Source organism: Rana temporaria, chromosome 7 (assembly GCF_905171775.1).
Source record: "Rana temporaria chromosome 7, aRanTem1.1, whole genome shotgun sequence".
NCBI lineage: Eukaryota > Metazoa > Chordata > Amphibia > Anura > Ranidae > Rana > Rana temporaria.
The window spans coordinates 56,080,363-56,105,596 of NC_053495.1; the positions used below are offsets into that span (position 1 = coordinate 56,080,363).

Genomic DNA, 25,234 nt, shown 5'->3' on the forward strand with positions numbered 1-25,234 from the left:
ACTGGCAACCTTTTCCTCTTACTGGCATTTACTGGCAGGAGAAAAGTGCCTGTTTTTCACTGGCTGCCATTAAAAATACTGACGGTTGGCAACACTGCTCCTAGGCTAGATTCACATCGGAGGGAGTCTCTACTGCTCCTATGAAAAGCAAACCTCATTGGACCGCTTTTCAAAGGACAGTAAAGCAGTTTACACACTTTTTTTTTTTTTATGCTGAACTGGGATTTTGCATTGAACTGCAGTGCAGTTCCATTATTTTCAATGGACAAGTTTGAAAAGCGATGCCGTCTGTCAAACTCAAAAAGCTGAAATTTTACATTAAAGGGTCACTAAAGGAAAAAAAATGTTTTGCTGAAATGAATGTTTACAGGGTATAGAGACATAATAGTTAACTGATTCCTTTTAAAAATGATTAAAAATAGATAAAAAACAATCATATAATGTGCCTGCAGTTTATTTTCGTTTTTGCTGTTGTTTCCTGGTTCTCTGATGTACAGAGCCAGAGAGCCAATAGAGGGCAGTGAAACTGGATTGGCACTGAGGGGTTTTAGACACACAGTAATCACACCTCCTTGATTAGTCACTACAGTGAGAAATCTCCCAGTACTGTGGTGATCAGGAAACAGACAACCAGGAAGTGTCCAGAACAGAGAGGATTTACAGCAACAACAAAGCAAAAACGAACAATGAGGACATGAAACCAGGACTGCAGTAAGGTAAAGGAAGCTATTTAGCCAAAAAATGTTTTTCCTTTAGTGACTCTTTAATTACATTTGCCATGGCATGTGTATTATGCCCTCTGACTACTATGTTAAGCCTTTGGTAGGAGGTCAGGGGACCATAATCTATTGATTGAATAGAAAGTAAAATATAGTCGTTTTTTGGCAAAACAATATTGCCAAAATAAAAAGTTGTTTGTCCTGAAAAAGAATATATGCATTACTCATATTTATTTCTGTCTATGTAGTCTGACTGCATAACAGTAATACATAGCTAAGGTTCAATTCGGACTTAAACATAATCTGTTACTTTTCCCTTATAGGAAAAAAGGAATAGGCTTTCATGAATGCCCCCCTACCCACTGGTACTCGGCTTTGCTGATCCATTTATCTACTGGAGGCCTTGGAAATACAAAGTGGTATGGAGGAGCATATGACTAATCACCAGACCTGAGCGCTGATCTATACACAGCTTACATAACATTTAGACCTATGGCTTGGGCAGAAAAATGTGAGCATAGAGAAGATTAGTATAGGACAGATCTTTTTTTTATTTCTTTTAAGTATTACTTATTGCTCATCAGTGTTAATCCCGAATCTTGAGCGATGTTTAATTCAGTCTGAATTTCAGGATTCTGAGAGAAAAGGACCACCGTCTGCGTCAAAGGCTATGTCTGCCTTATATCTGCTTCTACAATTGCTTGAGCACCTTTAGCTTAAGATCTCTTTCACACTGGGGCGGGGGCATTATAGTGGCCCGAAATGCACCACACCGCGCTTTGCAGGTGCTTCGGCAGAGGTGCCTATTCATTTCAATGGACAGGGGCGGTGTAGGAGTGCTGTATACAGCGCTTCTGCACTACCCCCAAAGATGCTGCTTGCAGGACTTTATTTCCTGTCCTGCAAGCGCACCGCCCTAGTGTGAAAGCACTCGGGCTTTCACACTGGGGCTGAGGAAGAGGCAGTTTAAAGGCACTCCTCAGGCGCTATTTTTAGTGCAAAAACACCTGTAAAATGCCGTAGTGTGAATGTGTTCTTACAGTACCCCCAGGTTCTCAGTTTTCTTGGTAGAATTTTAAAGGCTGTTTTTAACCCCATAATTGTGTTCAAGCTTTCCAGCTGCAGCATCAGATTAAAGCAGCATCTACTTAAAGTGGAGCTCCACCCAAAAGGGGAAGCTCCACTTGTCTGACTCCTGCCCCCCCTTCGCTGCCACATAGGACACCTTTTGGGGGGAGGGAGGAGCGGGCACCTGGTTTTGACAATTCAGCTCCCCCTCCTCCGACCGCAGCCTTCTGCGGCCCATTAACAAAGTGCAGCACACTTCGCGCATGCACAGTAGGAAACCGGACGGTTTCTCTTAGTCAAGATGGTGGCATCAGCATCCGATAGCTGATTGAAGAATCGGCTCAGGTGAGGACACCGCTGGATGCCTGGACATGTAAGTGTCCTAATATTAAATGTCAGCAGCTACAGTATTTGTAAAAACAATTTTTTTTAGGGGGGGGGGGGGGCCTGGAGCTCCTCTTTAAAGCGATAATATTTTTTTTTCTAAAATAAAAAACATGTTATACTTACCTGCTCTGTCTCACTGGCTATGTCAAGTCCCTGGAGCAATGAATCTGGTATCTTATGACTTAAAGGATGTGTTTGACATCTGATGAGGTTATTTGTTCTAGCCCATGTTTATGGACTGGTGTCAGTGGCGGTGCGTCTATAGTGGGCGCTGGAGCGCCGCCCCCTCTGGCTCTCGCACCACCACTGAAATAACATAGATTCATGCATTGCATTAATCTATGTTATTGTTGCCGGCCGCTGCCGCCGACTATTCAGATGGCCGGACGGTAAGCGCCGGCCACCTGAATAACGGCAGCTGGTTGGCTGTGCGGAAGTGCCTATCAGAGCCAGCGGCTCTGATAGGCTTTCCGAGTACAGCCCTCCGGCTCTCAGAAGCTTATCTAAGGAACGTACGGGTGGTGCGTTCCTTAGATAAGACTGACAGGCGTCTCAGCCAATAAGGTTCGCCGGTTACCGGTAACCTGATTGGCTGAAGCATCATCGAGGGCGGGAGAAGACATCAAGGGACGTGAAAGGAGGATGGCTGACCCGCAGAAAGGTAAGTGCCGGGCAGGGGGGGCATTATACTGGGCACAGTGGCATCAATGGGCATTATACTGGGCACAGTGGCATCAATGGGCATTATACTGGGCACAGTGGTGACAAAGGGCACAGTGGCGACAAAGGGCACAGTGGCTGCATTTGATGGCATGGCACAGTGGCTGCGTTTGATGGCATGGCACAGTGGTGACAATCAATCGTCAATCGTCAAACGTCAATCACATCGGGTCAAAGCATATTAACATAAAACACGCCCCCTCAGCCGAATTTGAATTAGACGCGCTTGCGCCCGCCGCATTTACGCTACGCCGCCGTAAGTTAGGAGGTAAGTACTTTGAGAATACAGTACTTGCCTCTCTGACTTAAGGCGGCGTAGCGTAAATACGCTAAACTACGCTGCCTTAAAGTTAAGGCAATCTCTCTGAATCTAGCTAATATACTGTACATATATATATATATATATATATATATATATATATATATATATATATATATATATATATATCGCAACAAGAAAGAAAATAAATAATAAAAAAGAAAAGAGAATAACAATATTTGAGTGTTTAAAAGAGAGAGATAACATAGACATAAAATAATCATTTTATCAACTCCATCACACTTTATATATCAGCATCCTGGTCACGCTCCCCTATTTTATACCTCATCTCCTATATGTCACTAACACCACCTTTCTTACAAAACTACCATGGTGTATTACAGGAATGTTCTTGTCACATATTATTTCACATCCTTCTTTGCTAGCAAAGTATACAGTAGTAAACACATATAAGTAAAGTCCTAGATTGGCCAATAATCACATTAGGGCAATGTTTGCTATAGACACCAGCAACTTTCGTAATGAACATTTGTCATATGTAGGGATGAGCTTCGTATTCGAGTCGAACCCATGTTGGACTCGAACATCATATGTTTAATTGTTCAAATTCGAGTGGCGTGTCATGGCCCATAATTCACTGCGGCATCGCAGTGCATTGCTGGCTGATGATTGGCCAAGCATGCACTATGACCCGCATGCTTGGCCAATCACAGCTTGCAAAAAAAGGAGAGCCATAATTGGCCCAAGCCAGGGTGGCTTGGGCCAATTATGGCTCAGGGGGTTTAGTACACGCCCCACACTATAAAAGGCCGCCTGCAGGTCGGCCTTGTGGAGTGTGTTGCGGTGGTTAAGAGAGAGAAGACAGAGAGAGAGAGAGAGAGAGAGAGAGAGAGTGTCATTTTTTGCAGGTAGATAGAGCAGGCAGGCAGGCTAGTCAGTTAAAGTTACAGTGTGTAGAGGATATATATGCATCCCAAGTGTTGTATATATATTTATACACTGTATAGTTTAGCTAGATCCGCTCTTCCTAATTTACTGACAGGCAGGCAGGTGATTGTGTTAGCTGCAGTATTCTAACGTGGTGTACTGCCTGTGTCCTCTGCAGTGTGCACCTAAAGCTACGTGGTGCGTGTACTGCCCGTGTCCTCTGCAGTGTGCACCTAAAGCTACGTGGTGTGTGTACTGCCATTGTCCTCTGCAGTGTGCACCTAAAGCTACGTGGTGTGTGTACTGTCTGTGTCTGTGCTATTTTTCTCAATGATTTTCATCCATATTGCAGGGACCAGACATTACATTAAAGCCGCAAGCTTTTTTTACTTTTTTATTTTAATAATCTCATTTTTTGCAGGGACAGTTCTAAACATGTGCCACTTCAAAGGCATACTATAAACACCCAGCAGGTACGATATTTAAAGGAATTTTTCATTTTTTTTTTCACTTTAACCACTTAAGCCCCGGACCAATATGCTGCTAAATGCCCAAAGGCGTTTTTACAATTCGGCACTGCGTCGCTTAAACAGACAATTACGCGGTCGTGCAACGTGGCTCCCAAACAAAATTGGCGTCCTTTTTTCCCCACAAATAGAGCTTTCTTTTGGTGGTATTTGATCACCTCTGCGGTTTTTATTTTTTGCGCTATAAACAAAAATAGAGCGACAATTTTGAAAAAAATGCAATATTTTTTACTTTTTGCTATAATAAATATCCCCCAAAAACAGTTTAGACCGATACGTATTCTTCTACCTATTTTTGGTAAAAAAAAATCGCAATAAGCGTTTATCGATTGGTTTGCGCAAAATTTATAGCGTTTACAAAATAGGGGATAGTTTTATTAATTTTTTTTTTTTTACTACTAATGGCGGCGATCATGACTGTGATCATGACTGCGGCATTATGGCAGACACTTCGGACAATTTTGACACATTTTTGGGACCATTGTCATTTTCACAGCAAAAAATGCATTTAAATTGCATTGTTTATTGTGAAAATTACAGTTGCAGTTTGGGAGTTAACCACAGGGGGCGCTGTAGGAGTTAGGCTTCACCTAGTGTGTGTTTACAACTGTAGGGGGGTGTGGCTGTAGGACTGACATCATCGATCGAGTCTCCCTATAAAAGAGATCACTCGATCGATGCAGCCGCCACAGTGAAGCACGGGGAAGCCGTGTTTACATACGGCTCTCCCCGTTCTTCAGCTCCGGGAAACGATCGCGATGGAGCGGCTATAAACAAATAGCCGCGCCGTCGTCCCGGATCGCTCCCCGCGGGAATCCGACCGCCGCATGTAGCGGGGGGGTCCCGATCGGACCCCCGACCCGCGGAAAGGCAAGGACGTACCTGTACGCCCATTTGCCTGTACGTGCCATTCTGTGGACGTACATATACATGCGGCGGTCGGAAAGTGGTTAAGCATCATTAAAATCACTGCTCCAGAAAACTCTTTTTTCCATTGATACATGTTCCCTGGGGCAAGACCTGGGTTCCCAAACCCGTTTTACGACAATAACTTGAATATTAGGCTTTAAAATTAGCACTTTTGAATTCGAACATTCGAGTCCCATAGACGTCCATGGGGTTCTAAATGTTCGCGCGAACGGTCGGTCCGTTCGAAGATTCTGGTGCGAACCAAACAGGGGTGTGTTCGGCTCATCCCTAGTCATAAGGACAGCAATGTCCAAGTCTATTGCTGTATTCAATGTTGAATAAAGATATGGTTGCCTATTCACTTTTGTTTATGGTGAAAAAAGAGCAAAAGGAATCTTTAGGTGGTATATTTATAAGGGAGAAAAGGAGAGCAGATGAGTAAAGGAAGGTTAAAGCGGATCTCCACTCTAAAGTGGAGTCCCGCTGATCGGCACCCTCCCCCCCTCCGGTGTCACATTTGACACCTTTCAGGGGGGAGGGGGGTGCAGATACCTGTCTACAGACAGGTATCTGCACCCACTTCCGGCCCTACGATACGGGCAAAGGACGGGTTTTTTCTCCGCTTCCCGTCCGTCCCCCGTTGTATGCTGGGAACACTCGGCTCCCAGCACACAGCGGGAGCCAATCGGCGGGTGCAGCGCGACTCGCGCATGCGCCGTAGGGAACCGGGCAGTGAAGCCGGAGCGCTTCACTTCCTGGTTCCCTCACCGTGGATGGAGGGGGGAGCAGCAGGGTGACGAGCGATCGGCTCGTCATCTGCTGCGATCACCGCTGGACTCCAGGACAGGTAAGTGTCCTTATATTAAAAGTCAGCAGCTGCAGTATTTGTAGCTGCTGGCTTTTAATATATTTGTTTAGTGGCACATCCGCTTTAAATGTGCTGCTGGGAAGCCAAACTTTAGGGCAAACCTAAAGAGGAAAGGATCACCGTTACTACTGACCAGCGCAGGTAAATATACAATAAAGAGTGGCCTCAGCCTACATGTCTTCATAAAACCATACACCTTAATGCATTTAATCCAGGCCACTGGGGATTGGTCATACAGTTGACTCTCTTTACATGTACTAGCCCTCTGGATTGGTATCAGGACAAGCCTGTACTCCATGCTCTGGAACACAGGGATAGAGATCTTTTACTTCTACTATGAGCGACAGCAAAAGTAATATAACAGGTCACTTTAAGACAGACCTGTAGCTGTGCCCTGCGTGGGCAAAGCACAGGTTCAAGAAAGAATAGAGACTGCCATTGAGTAGCCCTCTATTAGTTTACTGCTGTGATGATTAATTAATTACTGCGTTATTTTCAAATCACTGACCTTTAACAAACATGTATAGGTCCTGGCTTCACTCTGACTTTCCAGATTGACACATTTGTTCCACCTCAATGACTCAACGTTTTAATGTCAGACACACAGCCAATCAGCTCACATTTTCAGAAGCAGCTCATCAATGGCAGTCCGGTTTTCTTTAAATATATTTAACAACTAAATACAAAGATATAATATGTCTGTTTCACTGACTATTTTTTTCTGCCCATCCAGATCTAAGATTTACATACATAGATCCACTACACAGCATTCCCTGTCTATTAGGGCAGGGGAGATTTTTCTCTATTGGAGTTGCAAAACAAATGCATTATTGACAAGCTGATCTATCTGTCACTCTGTTCTCTCCTACTATCACTGTATCATCATATGTTACTTTATTGCAATGAGCATTGCCACAACTTATTGATGCCTTATGCTTCTTCTCCTTCTTCTAGGTCAAATTCCAGTGCTTACACTGCTTGTATTTAAAGGAGATGTATGGGGTTCATAAAAAAAAAAAAAAATAACATACATACTCAGCTCAATGCTGCAGCTGTCCGACGTCAGCTCTAAGCCCGAGAACTGAGCAATCACATGACCAATGACCGTTCAGTCCTCAGTGCAGAGATCACTTCTCAGGGCAGAGACCAGTGACTGTCAGTCAGCACTCTCCGTTTTGTCTCTCCGGCGCTTACTGGAGTGTCTGTCTATAGAAGGGGCAGGAGCGGCTGGCTTCTGCTCTCAGCCACATGCTGAGAGCCAGAGCCAGCTATCAATCAGGCAGTTGGGGCAGATCCCAACAATATAATCAGGATCCTTCCAGAGGATTTAGCTTTGGCCCGCTGTCAGCTGACTCTGGGTCACATGAGAACAAAAGTAAGTGCACTAGTGTGACTCACAAGAGAAGTATGGCCAAAAAAGCTTTGGGCATACTGCTCTTTAAAAAAATATATACAGTAAAACCTTGGTTTGCGAGCATAATACGTTCCAGAAACATGCTTGCAATCCAAAGTGCTTGGCTATCAGGGTATAAAAGAGAAGATAGGCACCTCTAAGGCCTTGTACACACGACCGGTTTATCCGATGAGAATGGTCCGACGGACCGTTTTCATCGGTCCACCGCTGAAGTGGCCTGATGGTCTGATGTGTGTACACACCATCAGTTCAAAAACCGATCGGGTCAGAATGCGGTGACGTAAAACACACGACGTGCTGAAAAAAACGAAGTTCAATGCTTCCAAGCATGCGTCGACTTGATTCTGAGCATGCGCGGGTTTTGAACCGATGCTTTTGTGTACTAACCATCAGTTTGGCCTGAAGGACAAAAGACCGATGGGCCGTACACACGGTCGGTTTGGACCGATGAAACTGAACCTCGGTCCATTCTCATTGGTTTTGACCGGTCGTGTGTACGCGGCCTCAGTGTAGCAATAAGTTGCTAAATGTTGTACCTTCATTAAATGTAACCATATTGCTACACTGGGAGGCTCCTCTCTTCTTTTTTTATACTCAGTTGTGACATAACGCTACTCTTTTATCAAGACATCGCTTGTATATTAAGGCAAAATTTATTATTTTCTTTACTGAAAAGAGTTTTATTAGAGTAAAACAAAAATACAGAGGTTTGCAGTACAATACAACAGTACACATCATACCATTTACAATAAGGTATACAGAAAGTCCAAAAAGAGCCACATATGGTGATCAGATATCAAAAACAGAAGGACTACAGGACATGTTGGATCTACAAAAGTCATTGTTATCAAGGCACAGCTAATAAGGGTGGACATATCAGTTCAAACCAATCCATCTCAATCAATAACCAAAATAAAGAACAGGTAAGGGGAAAAAAAAAAGAAACATGAACTAAAGAAACTTCTAAGAAAACAATAGTATCAGGTCATTCTTGTAAACGCAGCAGCCACCATGGGTTCCACTTAGCATCACAAATAGGGGTGGTATCATGCAGCCTATGGAAAATACGTTCAGACAGCATAATTTGATCGATCCTAGTGAGGATCGGTGCAAATGGGACCGAGGGTGATCTCCAGTTCAGAGCAATAGCCCAGAGCACAGCAATACAAATAGTGTGCAACAGTTGCCTCAGGGGTTTAGGGGTATCAGGAATCTTCTCAAATAGTAGACAGTGTCTATGTGTCAGATCTACATGAGTACCTGTCAGTTTATCCATAAGATCGAAGGCCTCTCTCCAAACAGGTAAGACCTTCTCACATTCCCAAAATATGTGTAGGAATGTGCCAGAGGTGGCACAACCCCAGAAACACAGTGGAGAAGACTGTGGAAACATCTGATGTACTCGCAGAGGAGTGTAGTACCACCTAGTGAATACCTTAACCGCAGTTTCCTTAATAGTGAGGGAGATAGCACATTTACGTAGGTTTTGCCAGTTAGTCTCCCAATCTTAAAACTCTCTCAAACCAAGGTTTTACTGTAGAATTTGGTAAAGGAAAAAGGGGATCATTCGCGGTGCAATTTAAATTGGTGGAAATGATGAGAAAGAACAATGTCTTTGTTATAAAAATACAAAATAAATTTTATTTAATACATAGGAATTTACAAAAAAGATATATATTAAAATCTTGTTCAATTGATTTGACGGATATCAATGGTCATCAGCAGGCGAAACTGTGGTAAGCTTAACAGGAAAATCGCATATCCCTACATGTTTCGCGGAGTTCCGCTTCCTCAGGGGAAAACGATATCCAATTTAATTTAATAACTAAACAAAAAACATACATACATTAGCCATGTACAATACAACCATGCTACAAAAACATAATCGATTAACATGTAACATGGCTAATGTATGTATGTTTTTTGTTTAGTTATTAAATTAAATTGGATATCGTTTTCCCCTGAGGAAGCGGAACTCCGCGAAACATGTAGGCATATTCGATTTTCCTGTTAAGCTTACCACAGTTTCGCCTGCTGATGACCATTGATATCCGTCAAATCAATTGAACAAGATTTTAATATATATCTTTTTTGTAAATTCCTATGTATTAAATAAAATTTATTTTGTATTTTTATAACAAAGACATTGGCCCATATTCTCAGTGAAGTTACGATGGAGTATCTCAGGATACTCCATCGTAACTCCCTTTTTTGGCCAGTGTATCTATGCGACTGATTCTTAGAATCATTTTCGCATAGATACACTTAAGATCCGCCATCTGTAAGTCACTTACACTGGCGGATCTTAAATGTAATGACGCCGGCCGCCGCTAGATGGCATTTACGTGAAGGACTCATTTGCTTATGCAAATGAGCCTTCTACGCCGATTCCCGAACGAGTTCGCGTCGCGTAACCGTCGCTAACGTCGTTTACGTAAGCGGAAACTTACCCCTGCTATATGGGGGGTAAGTTTCCGCAAGTCCCACGTAGGCCATGTTACGGATGGCGTCGGGTCCGCGTCGTGATTTTTCGTCGGGTACGTCGTTTACGTAAGTCGTTCTTGAATACGACTTTACGTCAATGATGCACACGTCAGCGTCATTGACGTTTTCCGCCAAGAACTGGAGCATGCGCACTGGGCTTTTTGAAGCCCGGCGCATGCGCAGTTCATTAGAATCGGGGGCGCGCTTAATTTGAATACAAGCCGCCCCCTTGGAGATCCGCCAGGCTACGCCGGGGCATTTACACTCCGCCGTCCCAACTTACGGAGCAAGTGTTTGGGGAATACAACACTTGCTCCTGTAAGTTGGGACAGCGGAGTGTAAGTGCCTTAAGCGCAGCCCGCGGATTTTTAGAGAGAATATGGGCCATTGTTCTTTCTCATCATTTCCACCAATTTAAATTGCACTGCAAATTATCCCCTTTTTCCTTTACCAAATTCTATTATTATTTGGGATTAGGTGCCTTCGTACATGGGTGATTCTATCTGTGTCGGACTACAACAAAATCTGAAGGTTTTACTGTAATTAAATATTAATGAATACAGAGCGGCATTTTGTGTCTTGTGTGTTTAAGACCCATTCTAAATAAAACACAATCATGTCTTTGATCCTACATTTAATCACAAGGATATGTTGTGTGCTGAAGAGTTCTACTTAAATCAGACCCCCTTGTGTTTGGTGATATCAGAAGAGGAAAGTACAGGTCTGTCACAGCTACTGGATCTCTTCTCTACAAGTACTAAGGGAAATTACAGCATGGTGTTCCCAGCTCTGTATTCTCAGTCACGGACTAAATCAATTTTTTAATACTGAAAATAATCCAGGATTAAAGACATCCCTATTTTATAATGACATGAAAAATACAGTTTTAAAAACAGCCATGACAAATTCACATAATAAACACACAGAACTATAATACAGAGATGATGTGACAAGGAAGAAGATGTCAATTTAGAAATGGAGCATTTGCAGTCTTATGAAGAAATGAGAAATGAGAAATGTATTGCTGGAATGCAGAATTATTTATAAAAAGGGAACTGACCCATGAACAAAATGCCAGGGTTATAGTATGTGGTTTCTCAATGATTCATATTTTAAATATGAATATTATTTATGATTACATGTTATGTGTCATTTACTGAAAAATGGACAGAGAAAAAAAAAAGATAGTTTCCTCCCCGATGTAATGATTACTGTCAGAAATGCCACACCAAAACCTAATGCAGATGCGTAATCAACCTACAGCAGATTCATGAAACATCAACAGAAACCATCAGGCTCTGCTTAGTGACTACTGAATAGAAGACATTCACAGCTAAGCATGGTGGCTCATTCATAGGAACTACCTGTTCTACAAAGAGTAATGAGCCTGAAAAACTTTTAGGACCCCTTCATACCTTTATGGTACACTGCAGTGCATTACAGCACATGCTATTATGCATGTTATCATGCATTGTATAAAGGCGGGTAATCCATTTTGAATTGACTGCGAGTGCACATCAGCCTACCTAAAACCAGACCAGCGCACCACAACACGCAGCAGTATGCTTGCCCCAGAGCATTTATGAATTATTGCCAGAAGGTGGAACTCTAACTTTAGCTCCGTAACTGAAGCTCAGATTAAACACACAGCTAAGTGGGAAAGAATAATGAACCATCCCTCATCCTTACCTGGCCTGTTCAGCTGTGTACATATAGCTAGATTCACAAAGAGTTACGCCGGCATATCAGTAGATACGCCGTCGTAACTCTGAATCTACGCCGTCGTAAATGTAAGCGTATTCTGGAAACCAGATACGCTTAAATTAGGCTAAGATACGAGCGGCGTAAGTCTCCTACGCTGTCGTATCTTTGGGTGCATATTTACGCTGGCCGCTAGGTGGCGCTTCTGTTGTTTTCTGCGTTGAATATGCAAATGAGCAAGATATGCGGATTCACGAACGTACGTGCGCCCGTCACAATTAGTTACGCCGTTTACGTAAGAGATACGCCGGCGTAAAGATAAAGCTGCTCCCTAGGTGGCGCAGCCCATGCAAGGTATGGACGTCGGAACAAGCCTATCTTTTTACGTCATTTGCGTAAGTCGTACGCGAATAGGGCTGTGCGTAAGTTACGTTCATGTCCTAGGCAGTGTTCGATGTATCTTAGGCATTCTATCCGACGCATGCGCACTGGGATACGTCCACAGACGGCGCATGCGCCGTTCGTTCAAAACGTCAATCACGTCAGGTCACGAATCATTTACATAAAACACGCCCCCCTGTTCCTTATTTGAATTAGGCGCGCTTATGCCAGCCCATTTATGCTACGTCGCCGTAACTTAGGAGGCAAGTGCTTTGTGAATACAGCACTTGCCTCTCTGACTTACGGTGGCGTAGCGTAAAGACGATACGCTACGTCGGGTCAAAATTAAACCGCCCTACCTGAATCTGGCCCATAGTTTCTATAAGCTGGAGACTGTCTGAATGGAAAAAGCTGCTGCTGCAGCAGTGCTCTTTCTCCAGGAAACCCATAATGCTTTACAAAACCAGTACCATGTATTAAATGTTTGTTTCTATTGAGGACCCATTTAGATCTACAGTACATGCTTGCATGGAGGTGTATTTTTTGTACTATTGCATTTTGTTTCTGCATTGACATTTGGTGCTTGTTGACTTGCATTTTCGATATATTTATTTTAATGTAAAATTTGGAGTGGGCAGGGTTATTGGCCAGTGTGGGGGTGGGGGAGGGGTGCCCCAGCTCTCTCTGGGTGGCCGTCTTGGTTGGGGTGTCAGAGCATTCTGGGATCATTTGGGGACCAGTCATGTGTGTGGGGTGGTTAGGATTGGTGGGTGGTTGGGGGGGAGAGGGCGTGTAGGACTTGCGATGCTACTGTGGTCTTTTGTGTGGTTTTTTTTGGTGTTTTTGATGTATACAGAATAAACCATATATATATATTTTTAGTACCTATTTGGGTGTTTGTTATCCTGCTCTTTTCTTCTTTTGTGTTTAACAGCCATAAACCATTGCTTCTTAATAAATGCTGCCAATGCATCAAAATGCATGTTATGTTCGTTTTGATGCACTACTCTGATTACTATGGGCTTTTCAATGCATTAAAATGCAGAAAATAATGGACATATTATATTTTTAAAATGCACTGCACTGCTGTGATGACATGGGAACAGAGCAATTATTTTTGCTGCTCACCCTCTCAAAGCCTTGTTGATGGGTATTCAAAGGTTACAGGGACAGGCGCAGGTATCAAGACTGCCTTTTACCGGCCAGATGGTCCAGGACATTTCGGACATCTCGTTTTGGTGTAAGTCCCAGATTGGTGCTCAAGGCAGCCATGTATTTGAGTTTTTTGGGCTTCCTCAGACCTGGGGAGGTTTCGCAGGTTAGTCGTCATGCTCCTTTCCCAATTAAAGACAGTCTCAACAGGTGCACTGATCATTACGCTCTACAGCTCAATAATAATAAAACTAGACTGGTGTGTCAGGGTTTCGTGGTGAAATATTATAGTACCAACTGCAAGTGGTGTCCAGTTGAGGTACTTTCTAGGTTATTGGACAGCCCTTTGTTGCCATTTCCCACAGACCTTCTTACTTCGAAACAGTTTGTGTCACATGTCAGGATCCTGGTCACAAATTTAAACTTAAATCCAAAATTGTTTACCGGACATTAGTTCAGGATCGGGGTGGCATCTACGGCTTCTAAATAGGGGGTCCCTCCTTTCATCATTAAATATGTGGGACGATGGAGGTCAGAATCAGAACCAGAACCATATACGGAAGTTATTCGGGCATTCACTTCTTTGTTAGATTGATCTTTGTTATCCTATTTTCATTAAAGCTTTCAGTTTTCACACCTACTCATGTGTCTTTTGCCCTCTTTTCAGGTATACTGACCAGCCAGGCCAAGACACACTGCAGGTCTTGGTAAGTTAGAGGTTATCATTCCAATAGGAGGACTCTGACTACAAGTTGGAAGGCTGGCCACAGGCCTGGATTTGTGGGAGGAGTCTGGGACTTTTTAGCCCTCCTACACTGCTGGGTCCAGTGTCAGCTTGTTCTCCTGGCTCCCACCCTCCTGGTTCCCCCAATACTTTTCATTCATACTTTCATACTTATCATACATTAAGGGTAGGCCCTCTTTTCAGGTATACAGCCAGGCCAAGGCACACCGCAGGTCTTGGTAAGTTAGGGGTTATGGTTCTAATAGGAGGACTTTGACTACAAATATTATCTTTATGCATTTGAGCATATTGCAATGTGTGCACTAAAAAGAAACAATTTAACCACTTGCTGAGCGCCTAACGAACATATACATTGGCAGAATGGCTCGTGTGGGCTAAGCACCCGCCGCAAGCTCCATGACCATGCCCGCGGGACACGTGGACTTGACGTCTGCCGGTGTTCCGCGATCATGTCACAGAGCTGCAGAATGGGGAGATGCCTTTGTAAACAAGGCATTTCCCTATTCTGCCTAGTGACATGACACTGATCTACTGCTCCCTGTGATCGGGAGCAATGATCACTGTTGTGTCACTCGTAGGCCAGCTCCCCCACAGTTAGAATCACTCCCTAGGACACACTTAACCCCTTCCTTGCCCCTAGTGGTTAACCCCTTGCCTGCCAGTGTAATTTACACAGTAATCAGTGCATTTTTATAGCACTGATTGCTGTATAAATGACAATGGTCCCAAAATAGCGTCAAAAGTGTCCAATGTGTCTGCCATAATGTCGCAGTTACAATAAGAATCGCAGATCGCCGCTATTATTAGTAAAAAATAATAATAATAAAAATGCCATAAAACTATCCCCTATTTTGTAGACGCTATAACTTTTGCGCAAACCAATCAATATATACGCTTATTGCAATTTTTTTTTACAAAAATATGTTGAAGAATATATATCGGCCTAAACTCTTGTTGTTTTTTCATTGTTTATAGCGCAAAAAATTTAAACCACAGAGGTGATCAAATACCACCAAAAGAAAGCTCTATTTGTGGGAAAAAAAGGATGTACATTTTGTCGCACGAAAAAGTGCTCTGGTCAGGAAGGGGGTAAATTCTTACTGGGCTGAAGTGGTTAAATGGGCCCTGACAGTTTATTACTGTTCGGGGCAATCCCATTGACTATCTGTTAGCGTGATTCTGTCATTTGAAACAAATTTCTTAAAAAAGTTGTTTGCAAAAAAAAACTTTTAAGACCTAAGACCTTGCCCATGGATCCTTACTTTGCTCTCTTTAAAAACCTCCAATAGAATCTTCTGAAGCTGACATATAATGGATACTTGGTCCACCATGTGCTTCCAATCCCTATGATGATCCCTATTCCCTACATTGTTATAGGACACAGTAGTGATATAGAGGTTGGCGGGAGGATCCATAGCACACAACAGGGGACCTTGCATCTAACACACCTGGATATGGTGTTAAAAGTAAACATTATGCTGGAGGCCAAAGCTTTTGAAGGAAGCAAAGTAAGGACTTGCCGGACACCAAACAAGTTGCAGCCAAGCATTTTTTAGAATGCTTTTAGATTGTAAGCTCTAATGGAATTGTATTGTAACATAACTGTCTGCCCTCATGTTGTAAAGTAAAGTGCTGTGCAAACTGTTGACACTATATAAATCTTGTATAATAATAAAAATGTGTTTTTCTGGTCACTTTGAGGATTTTATATTAAATGTAGGTAAAAGATAAAAAACATCAAATTAGAAATTAAATTTTCAAATGCAAAAAAATCATGAAATGAAAATAAAATAAACATATTAGATTCACTATCAAGTTTCTATTGCTCTCTGTGTATGTGAGAGCAATAGATTTACCCACCCTTTCCCTGTGACCCCTTTGTTACAGAGACATACAGTAAAGCAATGGAAAACCCAACATTTTACATTTTTATCACTGGATTGGATGTAGACGGGAAATCTTCCAAAGCAGACACCTGTTTTCCACTAACACATCCATCTAAGAAGTGGTTTCCCCCACTTCCTCTCATCCCCAGTTGTGTCGCCAGGACAGCAAAAGCATATAAATCTCCCCAACAGGATCCAAAACAAATAAAATAAAGACAGGGTTTTTATCCCTTCAGTACTTTAGCCAAAACTAAAACAAAAAATGACTATGCAAACACATTAATGTCCCTTTAATAAGCCATTGATGCAATCGTCAGAGTTTCAAAGTCCAGTGTTGCAGGATCTCTTTATAAATCTACAGACACAAGTTTTGCACCTTTATAAAGAAGACCCACTCCACGTCAGCAAATGATTGTTGTCTAATACTGTATATGAGGACACTAATAGATTTGCTGCTAAAGATAAATAATACCAGTAAATTTATCAACTAGAATATAAAATAAAGCACTTCTTGTACATCAGCTGTATCAGCCCTTTCATCTGCACATTTGCTTGTCTGCCCCCTTCTTCCTGCAAATCAAAATTCCACATTCAATTCCCTATTCTAAATATTTGGTTCTAGGAAATTGACCCAAATCGACTGACCTTGTGAGGGGAGTTATCCAGGCAAAGTTTTTATTGCTTCTGTATTTGTTTCAGTTCATTTCTTATCTGACTGATCATACATATATGCAACAATGAAATTACCTCTTTCTGACTCTACCCAATACTCAATAGAACATTTTCAGCTGTACCGTGTTTCCCCGAAAATAAGACCGGGTCTTATATTAATTTTGGGTCCAAAAAATACACTAAGGTTTATTTTCAAGGGATGCCTTATAAAGTTCCCTGTCTTCTCCCCCCTGTCAGGTCAGGAGTCAGTATTTTGACATTTTAATACCCCCCCCCCAAAAAAAAAAACACATCTCAGTTAAAATCCTTATACAATTCTGTGGTCTGTTTTATAGGGGGATTGTGCTGGTGTTAGGTGCAGTGTGTCTCCATTTGTGGCAGTTTTATAAAAATACCTTTTTGTACAGGGGGCTCTTGTGATCTTCCTCTGCTCTTCTCTGCTCGTAGATCCCAGGTGACGTCAGCCCACTCCAAGAACTGCAGAGGGAGGGGCCGCAGACGTCAGCCGGGAGAAGTAGAGAAGAAAGGAAGAGCCGTAATCCCGCTGACGTCAGCCTGCTCCGATAACTGCAGAGGGAGGGGCCACAGATGTCAGCCAGGAGAAGAAGAGAAGAAAGGAAGAGCCGCGATCCCGCTGACGTCAGCCCGCTCCGAGAACTGCAGAGGGAGGGACCGCAGACATCAGCCGGAAAAAGAAGAGAAGAAAGGAAGAGCCTCAATCCCGCTGACGTCAGCCCGCTTAGAGAACTGCAGAGGGAGGGGCCACAGACATCAGCCGGGAGGAGCAGAGAATAGAGGAAGAGCCCCAATCCCAGCTGATGTCAGCCCGCTTCAAGCACTAAAGAGGGAGGGGCCATCAGCGGGGTGGAGAAGGAGAGGAGACAATCTTTGGTTATATCTGGCTGCTATAAATGGGGTATTTTACATGGTGCTGTTGCAGTGGGATACACACTGGACCTGGGATCTCTTTCCAAAACGGATTACAGCCTTTTTCATTAACTTTACTAGGGCTTATTTTCAGGGTAGGGCTTATATTTCAGCCCTCCCTGATAAACAAGATATGTCTTATTTTCGGGGTAAGGCTTATTTTTGGGGAAACACGGTAGTTAAAACCCAGGGAATGCTTCTGTTAAAGTCCAGTTGGTTTTATTATGTAACAACACGGGGAGATGAAAAAAATGAACCTTTAATGCGCACTTATGCTAAAGCTATTGACACATTAAATAATTTACATATCCTTAAAGTGATTGTAAAGGCTCTTTAAAAAAAAAATGTTATAATTATCTCCTCTGTGCAGTTGGTTTTGCACAGAGCAGCCTGGATCCTCCTCTTCTTGGGTCCCTCTTTCTGCTTCTAGCCCCTCCCTTCTTTGCGTGCCCCTCAGCCAGAAGCTTGCTATAGGGGGCACCCAAACCAAGTCAGAGCTCCGTGTATCTATTCAGACACTGAGCCCCGACCTGGCCCGCCCCCTCTCTCCCCTGATTGACTGGTTGACTTTGATTGACAGCCGAAGGAGCCAATGGTGCCGCTGCTCTGTCTCAGCCAATTAGGAGGAGTGAACTGGATGGCTGAGGGGATCGTGGACATTGCTGGAGAGAGAAGGAGCTTGGGTAGGCAATTGGGGGGTGCTGGGGAGGATGCTATACACCTTCTGCCTTTACAACTACTTTAACAAGCAGTAAGGAAGCAAGCCCCAACTGATTACTATAGCTTCATGTATTGTGAAGGTATTCATTCCTAAAGATCACAACATAGATTATTTTAGTCACAGAGAGGTGCTGTGATTTCAGTGACTCAGTTGTGAAATGTGAAGATAATTTTGCCATAGTTCCTATAGCTACAGAATTCATGCAGCTGCAGATGGTTTATTTAAAAGTCTCTTTACTAATTGTTAGGAATATGTAGTTGATTACATTTCTATAGTCTGAGAAAAGGTGCACTTTAAAGTATACGATCACTAAATGTATGCATTTCGGGCTGGCAGGTGGCAAGGGGTGCCCAGTAAAACTGTTTTTCTAAAGTTATGTAGTGCCCTTGCCTTGGGCTGATTACATTTGATATATACTGTAGCTTTGCTGTAGCCAGCTGAGCTGCAATTCATTTTTAGGTCTGTTTGGGTTTTCCCTAGACCTGGTACTTGATTTCTCCTGTCTGCTTCTGGAAGAATATTCCAGAAATAAAGTGGAAGGATCAATCACTGGAGTTATGAATAGTTATCTGACTCTAGCTATCCCTGGGAGGCTGACCTGGAAGGTGTGGCTGTGTAAATATTTGGGAGGATCTAATCAGTTTCTTTCTTTCCTCATAGGGTCTCCAATTTGGCTATCCCATCTTTTTTCAGCATTCCGTCTGGAACAAAGATATTTTTCAAGAAGCTGTCCTGCAAGATCTAGGTGCATTTGGGTATCCCCACCCTCAACCTTTCTCTCTGTATTTTGTTCAAAATCTGCAATACAAAGGTAAAAAGACCCCTAGAATGTGGTTTTATGATATTTCCCTATTCTGACAATTGTAAGAAAAGAAGGAAAAGTATAGACTTACCCATTTTCAGAAGCCAGCCCTCTCTCTGTGGCTTTTGAAAGGCAAGTGTGAGCTCCCAGGCGTCTTCCTCTTCCGGTAGACTAAATGGTTCCTTTTTCAGACTCTCAAACATATCCTGTTCAAGGAAGGGAGATATTAGTGTTAACATCTTAAAGTGGACCTAGACATATGGAACCTTATTTATTAAAATGGTGTAAAACAAGTCAACTGTGAATTTTATAGCAGTTATAATAGGTATTCAAAAGCTGCCTTTTGCCTATGCACAGTCCTTTATGTATTCTACCACCAATGTATGGTTATGATGCAGCTGCCATATTAAAAGAGGTACAAGCTGTGATGACACCATGGGTGTAATACGGTGAACGGAGGCAGAAGTGTGGGTATATACGGTACTTCTCATGGATGGGGCTAGAACAATGGCGTGTGCCTAGGCAATCTAAAGCCCTGTACACACAATCGGTTTGTCGGATGAAAACAGACCAAATACCAACAATGGGAATTAATGTATTTTTCTTAGCACAGGTTATGTTTATAAATATACGTTACATACAATATATACATTAAAGTTGTACTTACAGTCAGCAATTCTGAGGGTATATCACCACCTGGATGTATACCTTTGTGTATGGAAATGAACTGTTGTAGGTCGGGCTTGTCCTTAACACTTGGATTATGCAGGCTTGTATTTAGGATGATCAGCGAGAAGGAGACAATATAACAAGTATCTGCAGTCATTAAAAAAGGGAAAATTAGGGAAAGAATAATTTCAAAACAATTTGTTAGAGCACACAAGGCATTACATTTTATGTTTGTCTAATTCAGTTTCCAGTTTTAAAAGTACTATACTGATCTTAGTATTTGGGATTTTAACTAAGCAGATAAATATATTGTAACTAATTATTAAATACATTTGGATAAAAGATTATTGTTAACGGTGTTCTAACTGAAAGAAAATAGACAACGTTGTCCCACAATTATATACCGAGGTTCAGTAAATATCAAATGATTACTTATGGCCTAGAAAAAAAAAAAATCTGAACACATACCCAATGTACTGAGAGGTGCCTTCAGCACCCCAAAAGTGCTGCTGCTCCCCTAAACTGCTGTCTCTTCAATCATCTGCAAGTGTATATTAAGCTGGTCATATATGTGGATGGAACCTATTAAAGTTTATGTTATGACATCTATTTGATAGAGTACAGAAAGGATTAGGTCTACTGTTGGGTTTTCACTGCTATTCATGGCTCCAGCACAGAGATTTACCCTTGTTTCCTGTCCTGCTGACACTGGGGTAGATTCAGGTAGGGGCGCGCACTGATACGGCGGCGCAGTGTATCGTCTTTACGCTACGCCGCTGTAAATTACAGGAGCAAGTGCTGTATTCACAAAGCACTTGCTCCGTAATTTGCGGCGGCGTATCGTAAAAGGGGCCGGCGTAAGCGCGCGTAATTCAAATGATCCAGTAGGGGGCGTGGATCATTTAAATTAGGCGCGTTCCCGCGCCGAACGTACTGCGCATGCGCCGTCCCTAAAATTTCCCGACGTGCATTGCGGTAAATGACGTCGCAAGGATGTCATTGGTTTCAATGTGAACGTAAATGGCGTCCAGCGCCATTACGGACGACTTACGCAAATGACGTAAAATTTTCAAATCGCGACGCGGGAACAACGTCCATACCTAACATTGGCTGCGCCTCCTAATAGCAGGAGCAGCCTTACGCCGAAAACGAGTTACGCAAACGACGTAAAAAACTACCGCCGGGTGCACATACATTTGTGAATCGGCGTAAGTATGTAATTTGCATACTCTACGCTGACAACTACGGAAGCGCCACCTAGCGGCCAGCGTGAGAATGCACCCTAAGATACGACGGCGTAAGAGACTTATGCCAGTCGTATCTTAGGCTAATATCGGCGTATCTAGCTTTCTGAATACAGAAAATAGATACGCCGGCGTAGCTTTGAATTTACGCGGCGTATCTATGGATACGCCGGCGTAAATCATTCCTGAATCTACTCCATTGGTTTTACCAGACAGAAAAAATTTCAACCGGGACAGAAATTTTAATCTGAATGTAGTTCTTGCCTTCCCGTAATCTACCAAATAAACACCATTTTATTACTATATTTATTTGTTTCGTATAGCAGCGATGAGCTACAATTCCAATCCAGTTTGGCCCAAACCGTATTTGGGAAGCTGTCACATGATAGCAGGCCACTGGCACAATAATCTGCAGCTGGAGAATTCCCTGCCCTTCAGCCACATGTGACAAAGGGACAGGGATGCTGGCTGATGTTATTATTCAAATATGGATACATGGCCATATCTGAACCATGTCATTAGGTTAATCCCCTTTGTTATGTGTAGCTGCCGAGTGGGGAATTTTTTGGTTGAAGCTGATTGGGCTGACAGTCTGCTATCAATTGACAGCTTCCTGCGGGTTTGGACAAAACTGGGTTTGGCCTGAACCTAAACTCTTTACTATTAAAGAGTTGCCCTTATTTCTGGTAAATTGTTGTCATCAGGACAGGAAGTAAGGGTATATGTCTCTTCCCTATCTACCAGGGGCGGACTGACCATTGAGGCTCTCGGGCACTGCCCGAGGGCCCCATGCCACTAGGGGCCCCATCAGGGTTGCCAGGCTCAGTAAAACCAGGGACAGTATGTAAAAATCTGTGTTTTTTTTACATCTGTCCCTGATATGTACGAAACCGACATGCTTTTGATGTGAAAATCCCGAGATTTTAGCTGCCCCACCTCTGCACTACCTCCTGGCATGGTGGCCATCTGTAAGCCCGGGGGCCCCATAATCTTCTGTTGCCCGGGGGCCCCATGAGTTGTCAGTCCGCCCCTGCTATCTACCCAAAACTAAGAAAAATGTTTTGGCTGGATATACACTTTAAATACCACATGGTTCTACCTCTGAATAATATTGACATGCAAATCAATTATTTTATGCTGATTGGACAATCTCTCTTTTATTGTTTAGGCTACATAAATGTGAAATATTATAATATTGACTGTTGCTATTCATAAAAAAAACAAAAAACAAAGTCCCTTAACTGGTTAACGCCCGCCCACTGTATATATACGTCCTGTTTTTAAAGATGGATATCTCGGTAACGGCAGCAGCTGCTGCCACAACCGAGGTATCCATATCTTCAGTGGGCGGGCGTGTAAACGATAACGGCGGTCTCCGCGGTGGATTTGCCGCGAGATCGCCGTTATCGGTGGTGGAAGAGGACCCCCCCTCCCGCCGCTCTCCCGCGCCCTCCGCCGCTTACCTGGGCCGTCGGTAGCGGCGGAGAAGATCGGGTGCTGCTGGCTGTTCACTGAGGACGCGAGTGAGGGCAAGATGGCCCCCACCCGTCCTCATAGCTTTGCTGGGCGGAAGTGACGTCAAAAGGTCAGTCACGCCCAGCGTCTTAAAGAGACAATTTTTTTGTTGTCATTTTTTTAAATGACAACATTTCCATATTTTTTTGCATTTAAGCCTAAATATGAGATCTGAGGTCTTTTTGACCCCAGATCTCATATTTAAGAGGACCTGTCATGCTTTTTTCTATTACAAGGGATGTTTACATTCCTTGTAATAGGAATAAAAGTGATACATTTTTTATTTTATTTTTATTTCAGTGTAAAAAATTATAAAATCAATAAAAATAAATAAGAAAACAAAAAAAATGTTTTTTTAAAGCGCACCGTCCCGACGAGTTCGCGCGCAGAAGCGAACGCATACGCGAGTAGCGCCCGCATATGAAAACGGTGTTCAAACCACACAAGTGAGGTATCGCCGCGATCGTTCGAGCGAGAGCAATAATTCTAGCCCTAGACCTACTCTATAGCTCAAAAAATGCAACCTATAGAATTTTTTAAACGTCGCCTATCGAGATTTTTAAGGGTAAAAGTTTGACGCCATGCCACGAGCGGGCGCAATTTTAAAGCGTGACATGTTGGGTACCATTTTACTCGGCGTAACATTATCTTTCACAATATATAAAAACATTGGGCCAAATTTATTGTTGTCTTATTTTTTAATTCAAAAAAGTGAATTTTTTCCAAAAAAAGTGTGCTTGTAAGACCGCTGCGCAAATACGGTGTGACAAAAGTATGCGATGACCGTCATTTTATTCTCTAGGGTGTTAGAAAAAAATATATATATATATATAATGTTTGGGGGTTTTAAGCAATTTTCTAGCAAAAAAAAACAGTTTTAGCCTTGTAAACGCCAAATCTGAAAAACAGGCTCGGGGCTTAATTTGGCAGTAAGCAGATTAAGCCACACAGTCATGGATTTTGTTCTGCTAAAACTATTGCTTGCACAATATATACAGTACCCTAAAAAGGACCTAAAATTTTAATTCACACTTTATACGAAGGTGTCCAGTAAATGACAGTTTTACCAAATGCTAGGTAAATTTATTTCTTGGCTCCTTCAGTAATCAAGGGAGGAAAGATTGTTAAGTGTGTTCAGTTGCACAGGATGGGAGTTTGAATGCTTCCCCCTACCTCCAGAAGACGTTTATAGATTTTAGGGAGGGAGAATTCAAATAACCAGCCTGCCTATTGATCAGGGCCTAGCCAATCCCGGAGGAGGTGTGCCCGGATGGTTGCTGGGGAAGCTGATAAATAGTCTAAAGGCCTGAGGAGACTGTCTTCCCCAGCAAGTTCCCAGCCTTAGAGGGAGCAGTTGCCCCTGGGGTAAGCCTTGGCATGTGCTGATGCTCTCTGAGGTCTCGGTATTGGAGACTTGGAAGGAACCTGGAACTGGCTGCAGGACCTAACCAAAGGGATCTGGTCTTGAGAAGGAGTCTCGCTCTCACTGGAGAGTGTTGGGAAGAAACTGGGAGGAGGCAGCTGTCTTGGAAACTTGTGTGTAATGACAACAAACGTATTCCTGGTGACTGCGTGCTTCAGAGATATAAAAGTCAGACTGCTCTTATTGGGTCTCAGATACTGGCCAGGAGGGTTTAGATCGTTCCCTTATTGAAGTTTCTAGCCATTTTGAAGTATCCCATGCCTTAATCCAATCTCATGTTACATGTTCTACAAACGATAATGTACAAAAAGACAAAACCCCTAGAGCCGGAGTGAATAAACTGTTGCTTGGGTGGATGGTGGCCTCTGTACTCTTTGGGTGAGAACCAGTTAAAACCAACATCCCCTGTGGGGGTAGCGTTACATAAACCACATTACTCATTTTCAGTAAAAGTTAAACGTTTATTTACTGTTCATTTACCATGAATAAAAAGTTGCTACATCCTAAATGCTATTGTGTGACTTAAAGCCTGGACAGTCTAGGTCCCATGGTCTCTGGATACCAGGAGCATTATAGATGTTCCATGTCTTTACAAACAGTTGAGTATCTACTATTTCCTTTCAGTCATTCCTGAATAAAAGACTTGCGAAGCATAAGCACAGTGCAGTACGACTAAATGCTAAAATAGAAAAGAGTGCATCTGTGATAAGAAAATATGGGGCCAGATTCACATAGAAGAGCGGCGGCGTAACATATCGTAGTTACGCTACACCGCCGCAATTTTTCATCGCAAGTGCCTGATTCACCAAGCACTTGTGATGAAAACCTACGCCGGCGGCCAGACCTACCGCGCATGCTCCGTTTCCGAACTCCCGTCGTGCATTGCGCGCCGTGACGTCATTTTTTCGAACGGCGACGCACGTAGCGTAATTCTGTATTCCCGGACGGCTTACGCAAACGACGTTAAATTTTGAATTTCGACACGGGAACGACGGCCATACTTTAGACAGCAATACACTTGCTGACTAAAGTTAGGGCACCAAAAACGACGACTAACTTTGCGACGGGAAACTATACTAGCGGCGACGTAGCG

General features: G+C 42.9%; 1 protein-coding gene across 1 annotated transcript in view; it reads right to left on the reverse strand.

The window, feature by feature from the left end:
• Positions 1-25,234, reverse strand: part of CYTH4 (cytohesin 4) — a 180,503-nt gene that overhangs the window by 36,128 nt on the left and 119,141 nt on the right. Inside the window, exons 8-9 of the mRNA XM_040359417.1 lie at positions 19,958-20,106; positions 19,382-19,496 (exon numbers count right to left, since the gene is read on the reverse strand). Of these exons, the coding sequence (XP_040215351.1) occupies positions 19,382-19,496; positions 19,958-20,106 (264 nt within the window). The remainder of the gene's footprint in view (positions 1-19,381; positions 19,497-19,957; positions 20,107-25,234) is intronic.